At 30.7% G+C, this 15,379-nt stretch overlaps 1 protein-coding gene across 1 annotated transcript; it reads left to right on the top strand.

Annotated features, from left to right (window-relative positions):
* Positions 1–1,575: 1,575 nt before the first annotated feature.
* Positions 1,576–6,842, top strand: LOC145061399 (disease resistance protein RUN1-like). The gene is made up of 6 exons (XM_079008856.1): positions 1,576–2,150; positions 3,252–4,380; positions 4,470–4,793; positions 4,873–5,790; positions 5,881–6,511; positions 6,790–6,842. The coding sequence occupies exons 1-6, from the start codon at positions 1,576–1,578 to the stop codon at positions 6,840–6,842; spliced, it is 3,630 nt and encodes a 1,209-aa protein (XP_078864982.1).
* The last annotated feature ends 8,537 nt before the right edge of the window (positions 6,843–15,379 follow it).

The raw sequence follows: 15,379 nt of genomic DNA, 5'->3' as shown, positions 1-15,379 counted from the left end.
TAAGACAGTAAAGAGTTTGGAGAATTTCGATATTTGCAAAAGTGATTAGGTTAAATATCAGACTTATGAAAGTAGGGTTCAGAAACCATGATCTACGCGAACTTAGCAAACCTTATCGTCATTTTGGTAAACTTACATAAAAACGTGGATTTTTGTAATTACTCCACGAAATTATAATTACTATGTATACTATTTATTATTCACAAAACATAGTAAATAAATAAATATCATCAGTTACAGAAAAGAAATAACAAAAGAAATTCAAAAGAAGCAAAAACGTATCAGGCAAAAGATAATTAGAAACCAGCCGCTTCCCTACTAACTTAAATAATTACTTGGAATCTCTTGGAATTTGCCCCCAATTCTCGTTGTTCTCTTCATTCTCTGGCGTTTACTAGCTGCTTCCTGACATAAACAGTTTCTTGGAATTCCCCCCCAATTTACCATTAATTCTCTTGAAAAGAATATACAACACCATCTATTCGTAAGGCAAAAGAGAACCACAACATCTTCTTCTTTCTGGCGTTTACTAGCTGCTTCCTGTCATCTTTCTCAGCTCCTCACTGTTGGTTCATCCTCTATATATCGTCGCTGCCCAGGTCCCTTTGTCTTCCTGTTGGCAGGTAACTATGAACGACATTCTTACAACTTAGTTTCACATGTTGTTTGATAATTTCATCTTATTAATCATAATCATTTGTTTATTTCGTTAACAGAGGATTGAATTTTTTGTTTCAGTTACTGTTTGTTCATTTACTTATGAGACTTTGAAATTGAAACCTTAGAAAGGACATGTCATTTGGAACAAGCCCATGAATAAAAGTAGAAACACTTTAGATTTATTCTGATACTAGGACCAGAGAATTTCAAAGATGGAAAGATTTCTGTTGCTAATTTTGGGGATCCATAAACAACCATGTCAACAAACTTACTCCTTTTTTGTTTAGATCTTTTAGTTGTTTGTTGATATCTTGTGCAAGCTTGAAATTTCCTCTATGTATTGTAATTTCTCTTGTGGGGGGTAATAGTAATCTTGTACTTGTTTACAGAATGGTATTTGCTGTTGATTTGTTTTAAGTGAACATCAAATGGATTTTATTTACACAATAGTAGGGATGTTTATGTGAGTTAATCAAATTGGAATTAAGGGTTAACACACACATATACACATTACACACTATATAGCTCCAAAATCAACATGTAACTTGATGTTTGGGAATAAAAAGTGAAATGTTCACACAATTAGAGTTCATGCGTGCTGTATTCTAATTATTTAAAGGTTTCTTTTTGAAGAATTCAAAGGTATTATTATCATTGAGTTTCAAACAGTTTGATGAGGTTTAAGTTGCATATAGTAAATATTAATATTTTGGATTTTATGTAGAAGCATTATGTTTAAGATCTTCACAGTGAAGCACAAGTGAGGAAAGCCGGTCAAACCAAATTTCATAACCGATAACGTGTGGAGGCGTTTCAGAACTTACTGAGATACACCCCCTATATAAGGAAAAACATTATTTAAATAACTACACAAAATTGTCTGAAGGGTGAAGAGTCATCAACCCATAACTTATAATGGTTGTTCTATCTGAACTTCCAGAAGAATCTTCATCATTTTCATCAACTCATTGCAATAGTCCATCAACTTGTGGTGCTAATTCATCAACTCAAGCTCATAGATATGATGTATTTCTAAGTTTTAGAGGCCTTGATACTCGTCATAGTTTCACTGATCACCTTCATAAGGCTCTCATTGATGCCAATATAACTACCTTCTTGGATAATGAAGAGATTGAAACAGGGGAAGATCTAAAACCAGAATTGGAAAATGCAATTAAGGCATCTCGGGCTTCTATTATTGTTTTGTCCAAGAATTACGCTACATCAACATGGTGTCTGGATGAATTGGTGTTGATCCTTGAGCAGCGTATGACATCCGACCATATTGTCATCCCCATCTTTTATCATGTGGAGTCCACCCATATCCGGAAGCAACAAAGTAGATTTGGAGATGCAATGGCTAAGCATAAACAAATGATGGAGGCAGAGACAAATGCAAATAAAAGAAGTCAATTGGCTGAAAAGATGGATAGGTGGAATAAAGCGCTTATAGAAGTTGCTAATTTAAAAGGAAACGACGTCAATGGAAGGTAACTACTTTCTTACCCATTTCTTCATACATCTTTAATCTTATTTAGTTAACGCATGAAATTTTGGTATTATCTTCTCCCCACACATTTCAATAAGTTTCGTTAATATCAGTAAATAGACATATATGTTTGATGTATTAGGATAAAGAAGATGCACAAAGTTGAATCTATGTTTTCAATTATGTGATCTCAAAAATCAGTTCATTTAGATATAGTAAACATGTTGATAGTTTTTTCACATTTGCTATGCATTTAATATTTTATCATAGGTTAGTCTATTTAGATAAACCATTTCATTTATTTTTATATGGTTATGTTAAAAATCAATTTGAATCTTTTTCTATCTATCTACTATTTAATATACAATACCATAACTGGCACTTTTTCAGACGCACCTCATTGATAGTTATGTTTGATAGTTTTATAGAAACATACTGAAGTTATGGTAGAGCTTTATATTTGAAGTTCTTAACTCAAAACATATGTAACAGTAAATTAATTTGAAAGAGAGATCTATGTATTAGTTGAAAGAAAATACTTCAAAACAAATCATAAAGGAAATTCAATATGTGAATTCCTCCAACCCAAGCTTGATGCCAATGAACAATAGTTCTACAAGAAAAAATTTATAGAGTTGACATTGTTGAAAATCTTCTCACTAAATAATATCCTCCTTCTCTCTCTATCTTCATACATAATGATCTTCTCCATTCATCACCCTACATGTGTCCTTCCTTGTATCCTTTCTTTCTATAGACTATCCAAGGCTTAGGCTCATTAGGCCTATCCAAAATATGGCTCAGGTGTGTGTGGTACTAGGTTAGGATCCTTATCAAGTTAGATGGCTCATTAGTGAAATCTGGTATTGGTATTACATTGGTAGCTCTGGTCTTATTATACATATATTTATGACCTTACATGTTAAATACTTATAATGTTAAGTGCAAACACAAGATGGTTTTGATGTGAAAAACTTATTAAAATTTAAAATTAATAACTATGATCTAATTTTTATTTTGATCTTTGGATAAATTAAATATCCGAATCTGGTTTGTTAGTTTGTAGATTGTGTATTGAAGTTCTTATTAAATCAAGTTTCAGGTTTGAGACAGAGTTAATTGAAGAAATTGTGCAGGACATCTACCGTAGATTACATGTACCCTTAGGGAATGTTCGGCCACTTCTTATTGGGATGGACTATCATATTAAATTTGTCACTTCATGGTTGAAAGATGGATCCTTACATACGGCAGACATACTTACTATTTCAGGTATTGGTGGGATCGGGAAGACATCTTTAGCTAAATATGTCTATGGGCTATACTGTCATGAATTCCACACAGGCAGCTATATTGAAGATATCACAAGGAAATGTGATGGAAAGTTTAATGGGTTGCTTGATTTACAAGAACAACTCTACAATGACATTTCAAAAACAAATTCAATTAAAGTTCATGATGTTTCAATATACACCACAAAGATTGAGAATGTACTTGTTCGTAAAAGGGTGTTGCTAGTTCTTGATGATATCAATACTCTTGTTCAGTTGGATGCATTACTTGGAAGCAAAGGTTTTCATCCTGGAAGCAAAATTATAATAACAACAAAGGACAGATGGTTGATGGGGAGTTGTGCACTATTCAAAACAAACATTAAACCCAAGCATGTAGACCGCTTCCTTGAAGGCTTACATGAGACTAAATCACGACAACTTTTGTGTTTCCATGCGTTTATTTGTAATCATCCCAAGGAAGGTTATGAAGAGGTGACAGATAAGCTTGTGAAGTATTGTCAAGGACATCCATTGGCTCTTGAAATTTTGGGCAAGTCTTTGCATAATCGGGATTTGGCGTACTGGGAAGGGTTCATGGAAGGACTAAGGAAAGAAAGCAATTTCCATATAAACAGTGTCTTGAGAATAAGCTTCGACTCCTTGTCAACCAAAAACGATAAGGACTTGTTTAAGCATATTGCTTGTTTTTTTGTTGGAATAGATAGAGATGTTAGTGAAACAATATTAGAGGCATGTGATATAAACACAAGATCTGGAATCACGAATCTCATTGACAGATGTCTTCTTAGTATTGGATCGAATAATGAATTAAAGATGCATCAGTTGGTTCAGGAGATGGGAAGATTCGAAGTATGTAAAGAATCACTTGACAAGCCATGGAAGCGAAGTCGATTATGGTGTCATAAGGAGTCATTCAAAGTGTTGAAACAGAAAAAGGTAACAGACCATGTATGTTTTTAGTAGTGTGTATGTCCAAAATATCTTCTATTGCCTAATTTGTTTATTTGTATTATGTCTTTTCTTAGGGTAAGGAAAATCTTCAAGGCCTTGCCCTTGACATGCGCATACTTGAGAAAGAGAAATTGGGAGCTTCATTTGAGCTGAAAACAGATGCATTGAGTAACATGGATAATCTTATGCTACTACAACTCAATTATGTGCACATGCATGGGTCTTATGAAAACTTTCCAAGGGAATTAAGAGGATTATGTATGCATGGCTTTCATTTAAAGTTTATACCTTCAGACTTATCTATAGAGAATCTTGTTGCTCTTGACATGTCGTATAGCAATATTGAATCATTTATAGGTTGTTATACTAATCCACAACGACTTGAGAAGAGGCAAAAGGTAAAGTTATCTTCATATGTTATTTATGCATGTGACTTGATGAAACTCAATACTATATTAACTTATTTCAATTTTTCAGTTGGGTGGATCGTCCTTCAAAGAGAAAAAGATGTTAGGTTCACTGAAGATTCTTAATTTAAGTTTCTGCAAACAACTTCATAGTGTTGGTGACTTTGACCAATTGCCTGCGCTCGAGAGGTTAATACTTAGAAATTGCATTGGTTTGCTTGATGTTTGTGATTCAATAAGGCAATTTGTTCAACTTGTTCTCATTGATCTGAGCTACTGCAAGAAGTTAGAAAAACTTCCACGAATTATAGGCATGTTAAAGAATGTTCAAATAGTGTTGCTAGATTGTTGTAATCTTGGTGAATCTCAAATCAAGAATATGGATATAGATTCACTGGAAATGTGCACATATAACAAAATTGGTGTAAACAGAAGAACCTCTTTCTCTTCCTTTGTGGGTATTATACCACATGATTGGAAGTCCTTTTCCATATCTTTACCAAGGTCTTTAGTAAGGTTATCACTTGCAAAGAACAAGTTGTCTAATGAATCCTTTCCCATGGACTTTAGTTGTCTATCCATGTTAAAAGAATTATATTTAGATGGAAATCCTATCAATTCCATGCCCAGTTGTGTGAGAACCCTTCCTAGGCTTGAGATACTTAGTATGGGAAAGTGTAAAAAGTTGAAGTCAGTCGAGTATCCTCCACGTACACTAAGGGAGTTGTTTATTAATCCTGATGATGTTTATTATATACAAAAAGTGGTATTTGATCCAGAAATGTCCCCACTCCGGTTATCAATAACATGGATAGATTACACATTTTTGTTGGAATCCGAAATTGGGAGTTACGAAATCGAAGGTATTATCAAAATCCAAGAAATGGTGAGTGTTGAAGAAAAGGTATTACATAGCTTGGGTTGGAGTAATTTAGACTTCCTTAACAAAAAGCATGTGGGAACTAATTCTTCAAAATCTGAAATCCAGGTTTTGTGTAGTTAACTTAACTCTTTTTCTTTATGTGAATGCGTATATATAATTGTTATAGTGATTAATTAAGGTGCTTGTGTTTGGCAGATGATTTATGAATTTGGAATATTCAGCACAATGTATGAGGCAGAGGAGATGCCGAGTTGGTTTAGGCATAGAAGTGTGGGGCCATCAATATCATTTGCCATCCCATCATTATCATCATCTTCTCCAAACAACCTTAAAGGACTCCACTTCTGCTACCTCCAGAGATCACGAAGTTGGGATGAGATGTCAAACTCTGTATTCAGTCAGTTCCCTACGGCACCAATGATGATAATTAATAATATAACAAAGAATCGCACATGGATATACGAACATTACAGACACAAATATAACCTAAATCAAAATTGTTGGGTGTTTTTAAGTCATTGGATGTTTGGGATGAATGACATGGAAGGTGGTGACCACATTACCGTTACTGTTACAGTGCCGTTTTTTGAATTTGTAAAGGAGTGTGGGGTGTGTCTTGTGTATGATGATGTAAAGAACAAGGAAGAAGAAGAAGAAGATGTGTTGGGTTATTACAAGTCATGGAATCACATAATTGGTGGAGATCTCTCTCCTTTTCAAACAACTACAGGACAATACATCCTACACAACTTGCGGTTTTCTTTACATGGGATTTACATGTTTCCTTATCATCGTAAATTCGTTGTAGATGGTGCCCGCTATCAAGGTAGCTGTCAATTTTGTTAAATATATTTTTAGTGGATAAATAAATGTTTCATATAACCCAAATCCACCCACCCATTTATCATTGATTTTATTGACATCTACTATAATAGTTTGTTTTAATAAAATATGAAAAATAAAATTTCTACTTCTAACTCCTAAACGAATCGACCCAAATAGTATTTCGTCTAAATGGGTCTATGTAACTCATTAAGTGTATATGTTGGATCACATAAATATATCGTATGTTTGTGAATAACATAACTTATTATCTGTTTTCAGCTGAAAAGGAAAAGTATTGGTTTAGAGCTTTTTCCCCCAGGAAGCTTCCTTGACATACTTGGTCGTCCATGTGAGGTATACCTTTTGACATCCAAACCTTTGTTTCATCACATCAATAAAGGGCATACACATCCAAGTATGGTATATCTCATATCTTTGATTGGTTTAGGATGTAACAAAATAAAAGGAGTTACAACCTTGTAATGGATACTTGCTTGAAGAAGACAACGTCATAACATTATTGGGGCTGATATGATGGGCCATGAACTTTGTCTTGCTTTCTCTAACTATTTAATCTTAGATTGGGAGCCAACGAATTACGGATACCTAATTACATCATTTAGGGTCTAAATTCGGTGTTTTTGGTTGTTATCAAAATCTTTTGGTTTTTATTTAATTTAGTTCTCTTACCCTCAATCTCATACAATGCCTCTATTCTACTTCTTTACTATAGTCTTGGTCTTTGCCTTAAGGACCTCCTCCTTATTTTGAACTTCCACCAATTCATTAACCTACATTTCATTTTCCTCCACTTTTTGAATTTGAATCGATTTCTCTACATATGTTTAGAGTCAACATTTGCAAAATGCTTTTTGAGTTCAATAATAGAAATCTTAGAGTTGGAATAATCAAATACTTGATCCTTTTGATGAGTTTGTTGATATCGGATTAGCGACCCTGACGAAGATGTAGGCTTGTTTATTATACTCCCTAGATGATGAACAGATCTTTTATTGGGAATAGGATATCAAATTCATTCTAAAACTTTACTTAGAGGTTTATAATTGATAACCAATTTGAGTGATCCTTTTTCTAATTTGGTTGCATTCATCACATCAAAGGCTGAACAAGACCATGGTGACTTAGAAGGTCTTATAAGCTTTTTATCTAATAAGTCTTGAATTTCCTCTTTACAATGAATTTTCGATTCATTAGTCACGTGTTTGGCTCTTGATTTTGACGAAATATCTTTTTCATTAAAATTTTCAATGTAAGGTAATTTGACGAAATGTTGCTTTCTATTTCAAAAGGTATTTGGAATATTAAAGCAAATATTCTTTTCAAAGTTTGATTTTAAAGCTGTTATTTTGTCTTGAATATTTTTTCTCTTAATTGATTAATTATACGAATATCATTTATTTCGTTAATAAGATATTTAGCTTGTTTTGTTTTTTAATTGAGTATATTTATATTTGAGTATTGAATAGGTTCACAAAATTTAAGCATAATTCTTTTCCAGAAATATTAGCTTTAATTCCATTTTGAAGGACATTAAATGGATATATCGTAGTAATAAAATGTGTTTCTAGAATTAGAGGAGAAGTGAGATTTTTTACTAAAATTAAATGGGTTTTGAAATAGTAGTCTTGATCATTGCAAATATGAAAATCTGAAACTTTGTAATTTTGGATTAATTTTGAGCCGCCTGCTCCATTTAATCTAGAAGAAGTTTTTTTCATAGAAGTGAGTAGGAAATATTCTTTCTTGGATGCAATTCATGTCTGCACCACTATCAATTAAAGTCGTTATCTTGATTTGAAAATTATCCTTTACTAGAGTAATCTGAGTATTCTTTTTTCGAGAAAGCTGTGAATTTATAATTTTTCCAATTAATACTTCTTCATTTTCTTTTTCCATTTCGATTTCTTGAAAATCATTTTTATTTGTTAGAGATTGTTTTCCCTTTTCAACAATAAAAAGTCTATTTTTTGTTTCTTTTATTTCTTGTTTAACCAATTTTAATTCTCCTTAAAGTTCCAAACTAGAAATTGGTTTTTCTTTTGAAAATCTTTCAAATACGTTATTAAGATTAAACAATTCGGTATTATTAGATATAATAATGTCCCCTACTTTCTTATTAAGCATTTGTTTAATAATTAATTCTTGGATATTTTTATCTTTAATAGAACTTAAGCTTTTTAGTAGGATTTTATCATTATGAGTGAGAACATTAATTGAATTATTTGTAATCACATTAATTGAGCTACAGTGACATTTACCAATACCTTCACATACATCAGAACTCAGAAGTAGTATGTTCTAAAACATTTAAATCATTTGTTTTGTAGTTAGAAATACTTTCTTCAGAGTCAAAGTCCGAGTGTGAGTCTGAATTTAAAACTTTTTTTCTTATTTGTTCTTTTAGTTCTCCAGATATATTTAATTCATTTATTTTTTTCATGGCACAACAATTGTTGGTTGTGTGGCCGGTAGGTCCACATTTATGACAAATAATAATGTATTTTGATTTTCTTTAGATCTTTTAGATGACCTTTTGTAATATTTTTGGAGCAGTCTTTTCTTTTATGATAATTATCTGAAATATTATATTTTCTATTTTTCTTAAAATATTTCAAAGATTTTTTCATGTAATTTTGTGATTTTGATGTAGATGGTCCGTCAAGGGTGGATATCCATATTGTTGGCAAAAATTTCCTAACTCATTTTTACTATTGATTCCATCTTTTTTAAGTTTATCTTTAAACCTAAGATTTGCACAAACTGCTAATCCTTCTTTATTCATATAATTGATTTGATCTCCGTAAGTTAGATTTTGATAAAGAATTTGATTATTAAAGCTTTCTCTTAGTTTTTGCCTAACTCTTTCTACAAATAATTTTGGAAGGCCAGCAATAAAGCGTTCTTTCCAATATGCTTCTTTGCAGTCAGGTCTTGAAAAGACTTTAACAAGATAATTATCTTTATACCATCTAAAATCAGTAAGTTTTCTACAATGTAAATTCATTAATAGTTTAGAAGTTTTTTCTTCAAACGTAGAAGGATCTCCAACGAAGTTTTTGATAATGGCAAACGTTAACGTATTAACCATATCTTCCTCTAATGTTTTGTATATGTTGACCATTTTCTTGTTTTATTATGGTTTTAGTAGCAGTTAAAATCCATTTTTTTTCTTCTGGTGTAACATAGAAATCGCATCAGCCTTTAAGAGTTCCAGTGAACCTAGAAAGAATAATATTAATAATTTGAAGTTGAGTATTACCTTTTGACTTTTAAGCACTAGTTGTCATAGTTATTTCTTTGTCACACCCCGCTAAAGCAGAAACACGGGGCATGGCAGTACAAATGGTTTTATAGCAAAAGTTAAAAGACAACACCAACCATAGTATTAAAAGCATTACAAATTTACAATGAGTTTGAACAAATTTTTAAAAGAAATTACAATGTAAATTGAAATACAACACATGTGAATGCTCCTAAAAGTGAAGTGTCCCAAAGTGCCACTTACTCGATGATTCTTGAAAAAGCATGTAAAACAAACGTCAACTATAAAAATAGTTGGTGACTACTCACATGTTTATAACATAATATAGTTTGAAATCATGATAATCAGAATATTGATAACAATTTCCATAAACAATGTTGATTTCTAAAATAATAAATAAGTTTTCATGAATAGAAGTTCGTTGCTAAAGCGGGTAATAAAGTTCCATAAATAGAAATATATTGCAAAAAAGAGTAAATAAGTTTACATAAACAAAGTTCATTGCAATCATGAGAGATAAAGTATGTTGCCCAAATGAGATGCAATGTTCATATTCTCATGGGAAATAAAGTTCGTTACTCAATGAGTAAACAAGTTTCATTTCTAAAATGAGCAATCAAGTTCGTTGCTACAAGGAGCAAACAATTTCACTGCTAATACAAGTATATAAGTTTCCAGTAATAAAAGTTCGTTGTTGTAATGAGAAACAAAGTTCATTGCTATAATTAATAAACAAGTTCGTATGTGTATGGGCAAACAATGGGTTCACAACCAAACCTATGAATGATGCCCTATCAAGATCTATGCTTATTTGTCCATAGATTAATATGGTATCATGCACTCAAGCAATCGGGCGAGTGAGGAGTTGTCAATTCCTAATAACACTATCCATAATGACCATTGGCTCAAAGAGTTAATGGTTGGATTAAAGTATAAGGGAAGGGACTTAAGACGATAAGGCCTCATGTTTCAATTTTCATAGACATACATAGCCAAATATAGAAATCAAGTTTGATACAAATGAATTTAAATACAACGAACAATAAACAGTTTTTCGGACATGTTATTCCACCCCAAAACATAAAAACCGAAAATAGGGGGAGTCGTGAATACTCACAATGCTCTGAGATGATGCATATGATGACTTGAACTACATTCCACTTGTACCACTATCGATTCATACACGATGTTAGACACTAATGAGTCTCTAATAGAAAGCTAATACTAGTATACTTGCTACTATAATAGAATTATGTCAATATTGTGTCAAAATTTAATATTGTTAACTTACAAACATTTGCTAAAATGGTGAAATTTTATAACTCATGTGATTAAGATAATATTGGATATTATTTTCCAGATTTTTGTAATATCAATTGAGGGTATTTTAATACATTTAAAAGTGTTTTAAACTTCTAAAAATCCAAAATACTATCAACCAGTTTCCAAAAATTCTCAAACTTTGAATTCTTATTCTAAATACAGTAAAGGTCTTCAGAAATTTTCCCTTGGATTTTTTATGTGATTAACTATTTTTCCCAATTTTTAAGCCTTCATAACAATATAATTTCGTAAAAAATAGTATCCAGATGATAAACAATCCCAAACTTTTTATAATACTACCATTGAATATACCTAAGCTAGGAAAAATATAAAAATGGGTTTCAAAAGAGTTTAACCAGATTTTATAATTTTTGTGCATTTATTCTAACCAAAATTTAAATAACTAGGAGACAGTTTCCAAAATTGCTCAGACATTTTTTCATATTGTTATTATACATATAGAAGCTGTGAAAAATATAAAAGATATTTTTTAATTAGTTTTGCTATTTTTCTTTGTTTTATTATCTTGAATAATCATTAATTGGTGAATAATTATCAAACAGTTAAAGTGAAATACCAAAATTTTTGTCAACTTCATTTATAGTGTACATAGCCCAGGAAAAATACAAATGGTGATTTTCATATAATGTAATCCGATTTTGAGGATTTAAGTGTATTTAATCTTAGAAAATAAAAGAAAAATAGCATACTGAATATAAAAATCATCCAAATTTTTATTTAGAGTTATAATATATTATAAGGTCTTCTGGTGAATTTTCATGAATTTTGGATGAGTAGGACTATTTTTCCCATTATTAGTCAATTATAAATACAAAAATCGGGGAAAAATAGTTATGCATGATGAAAAATTCTGAAAAATATTTTTCTGAGTATTCCACATGCGGTAGGATCTGCGAAAAATTTTAGGTTGCCTTTTCACATTACCTAATGTGGTTTTATGATTTATTTTAATTAAACAAAAAGAAAATTCAAAACCATACCAAAATGTAACCAAAATCGATGAAACTCACTGAGATGTCATCATTTACTTTAGGGGTCATCGACCAATTTATCTAGGATTTATAGACCTCAGAAAGTATTTTATATAAATTATTGCCCTATTTTCTTGCAATAATTAAAATAATTAGAGAAAAATGAACTATTTTCTGAAAATTTGTAGAACTTCTCATTTTGTTGGTGGAATTCTGGCAAAAATCGAATTTTATCAGAAAAAAAGTTTTAGGGATTTATTTGGGATTAAATCCTTCATGAACATATTTGAAATGTTTTAACAACAAACATTGATCATCAAGCATTTAAGCTTGAAGATCATCACTTGCATGTTAGTTTTTGGGTGAAATAATATCACCATCATCATAAAAATCGTGTTTATGAACATGTATGTGAATAATCTCATAGAAAAATGTTTATGGATAAGAAGAAATGGTAAAACTTGAAGGAATAGTGAAGCAGAAATCGATTTTACCTTCAAGAACACCACAAGATGATGAAGATTTCGAGTTTGAGTTGTGTTCTTGGACATATTTTCTGGAAAATTTTGTGGTTTAGAGGGTGGAAAAGGGACAGAATGAAGTTGGTAACTGAGAGTGTGGGAGAGGTGAAGTGTGAAAGAGAAGGAAGAGTGTAAGAGTTGTTTAAATGATTTCTACTATGGAAAGAGAGATAGTAGGAGAGAGAGAGAGAGAGAGAGAGAGAGAGAGAGAAAACTAATTTTAGGGGATGAGAGAGGGTTTCCCTCTCTTCCATTTTTATAAAGTTCACATATTTTATAAAATTATGAAATTTTTATAAAATATGCACCTTAACCTATATATTATTCATAAAACCTTGATTTTTGACTTATAAATTAAGGGTAAATGTTAATGTATTAAATTTTCTTTTCCTTGATTGGATTTTCATAATTTTAATCATTATAAGATAATATTATAAGGTTCATAATTATTTTTATAGAATTTTTAAGGTTAAAGTTTATAAATATGAGATTTTATGGCTTTTAGGGTTTTGGAGTTTAATTCATCTTTGAATATCAAAATAAATTGAATATTTGAGACTTCAAATTACTTTTGTGTTTCCTAACTCTTATTCAAGTTAGAAATAATGTTTGTAATTTATTTTTATCGATTTATTGGCATTCTATGTAGTGGTTTTGAGATTTAAGTGAAATTGAAGAACCAAGTATACTAGCCTAGTTTTCAACTTTGACTTAAGATACTATGAGACTCGGACCTAATTTTTACCACTAGGTCAAGTGCGTGATGTGTGTATATGATTCATGAAAAGGTGTTTGAGTCAAGGAGTAACCCAAATATGGATAGTCTCTATAGTTAAGTAGTTATAGAATTCACAGAACAATGTGAAATCTAAGTAAACTGTCCATCGTTTCTAATTGTTTCCAAGTTTCTAGTAGATTATAACTTAGCTTCTAGTTATTAAGTATAGTATGTGTCGTGCCTATATGTGCAACTAAGTTTAGTCAAATCTAGAACCGACTCGAATTTTGACGGTTGTCACATTCTTAAACAATATTCATTATTTGATGTTCAGAGCATCCATCGATATTCCATTCGTAGACACAAGTACCAATGTACGGATAACGATCATACTAGAATGCTCTTTCTTCAATTTGAACATCAGGAAGAGAAGATATATTCTAATAATTTCGTAGTCTTGGCTTTTGATTTCTTCCAAATGTGTTGTGTTCGGATTGATTAATTTTATTTAATTTAGAAAATTCATAAGTAAGTTTATTAGTATCTTGATTATTTGTAAATTGTTGAGCGAGGGTATTAATGTCAATTTCACTATCACTATTAATATCTTCAGATTCATCAGTTGCTATTTCACTAGTACAAAAAAGACATACAGTCACACTTTCCCAAAAACGGCCTGTGACACTTTTTTTTTAAAAGTGTGGCCAAAGGTCACTAAAAAAATTTAGAGAATGTTTTTGGATACATTTAAATTAGTTTTTGTGGCCATTATATAGATAATCAAAACTTTAACCACACTTACTTATACCAAATGTGAAAAATATTAGTCACACTCGACCACTAAGGCCATAGGTCACAATCAGCCACAAGTATTTATTAAGATTGTCATACTTTTTTATGAGAGACAATAGATAAATGTATCGTGACATGAGTTAGTTCTATGTGTGTCTATAACCTGCTGCCTTTTTAGCCACATAACAGACAAAGTAGCTAAAAGGTGATATATATGGTCACACTAAATATTTGTGTGTCCATAAGGCGGTTTTGTACTAGTTGTACTTAGTTAACGCAAGAAAATAAAACAAGTTAGTATTGGTTACTTATGGTCATGTACCTTTTATTATGTGTGTCAAAATATTATGAATTGTCTTTAAGAAGAAACAAATATTGTGTGTGTAGGTAGCATTTAGTTACGATTAAGAAGAAACAAATATTGTGTACCTTTTATTATGTGTGTCAAAATATTAAGAAGAAAATAAAACAAGTTAGTATTGGTTACTTATGGTCATATACCTTTTATTATGTGTGTCAAAATATTATGAATTGGCTTTAAGAAAAAACAAATATTGTGTGTGTAGGTAGCATTGGTTACTTATGGTCATGTACTTTTTATTACATCTACTATATGTGTCTATATGTAAATATAGTTATAAAAGAACAATAATGTCTTATCGATATAATTAAGTGTCGTTCATTTAATATGTTATTATAATTATTTAATGCTCATTTTTGTTGTACTATTGTATTTGTAAGTTTAAAGAATAGTCTTTATAAAATGAAAATTTGTTGTTGTAAAACTGAAATTGTTTCCTGGTTAAGTTATTATACAAAAAAATAGCAATTTTAGACTTTTTGGAAGACTCATAAATTTGACCATTTTTATCTTTGATATCATTTGGCAGAATAAAAAAAAATTAACATAAACTTCAATCATGGCATTTTACAAAAGTACATTGTTTTTTTTACAATTAAATGGTTGTATAAATTAATGAAAAAAATTGAATGGCAGTTTTGTAAAGTTAGAAACAATTTCTAAAAAAACCAAAAAAATAATAATAATAATAACAAAAACAAATATCAATATAGTTGTATTGAATAAGAACTACAAGAAATGACCAAATTGCCATTTTTGTCATCTATCCTTTTAATTACATTAGATCATACACCATTAAAAATGAAAAGAATACAACTTGCTTTAACAGAATACTATGATAAATAAATGAAAAAAATACAAAACTTTAACCACACTTAA

This window comes from Lactuca serriola, chromosome 1, assembly GCF_051521515.1.
Source record: "Lactuca serriola cultivar US96UC23 chromosome 1, Lser_US96UC23_V15, whole genome shotgun sequence".
Classification (NCBI taxonomy): Eukaryota; Viridiplantae; Streptophyta; class Magnoliopsida; order Asterales; family Asteraceae; genus Lactuca; species Lactuca serriola.
This window is presented reverse-complemented; position numbering and strand designations above follow the sequence as displayed.

Coding starts and splice junctions, on each gene's coding strand:
- LOC145061399 (XM_079008856.1), top strand. CDS start 1,576: ATGGTTGTTCTATCTGAACTTCCAGAAGAATCTTCATCATTTTCATCA. Junction 4,381..4,469: donor AAGTGTTGAAACAGAAAAAG/GTAACAGACCAT, acceptor GTCTTTTCTTAG/GGTAAGGAAAATCTTCAAGG. Junction 6,512..6,789: donor AGATGGTGCCCGCTATCAAG/GTAGCTGTCAAT, acceptor ATCTGTTTTCAG/CTGAAAAGGAAAAGTATTGG.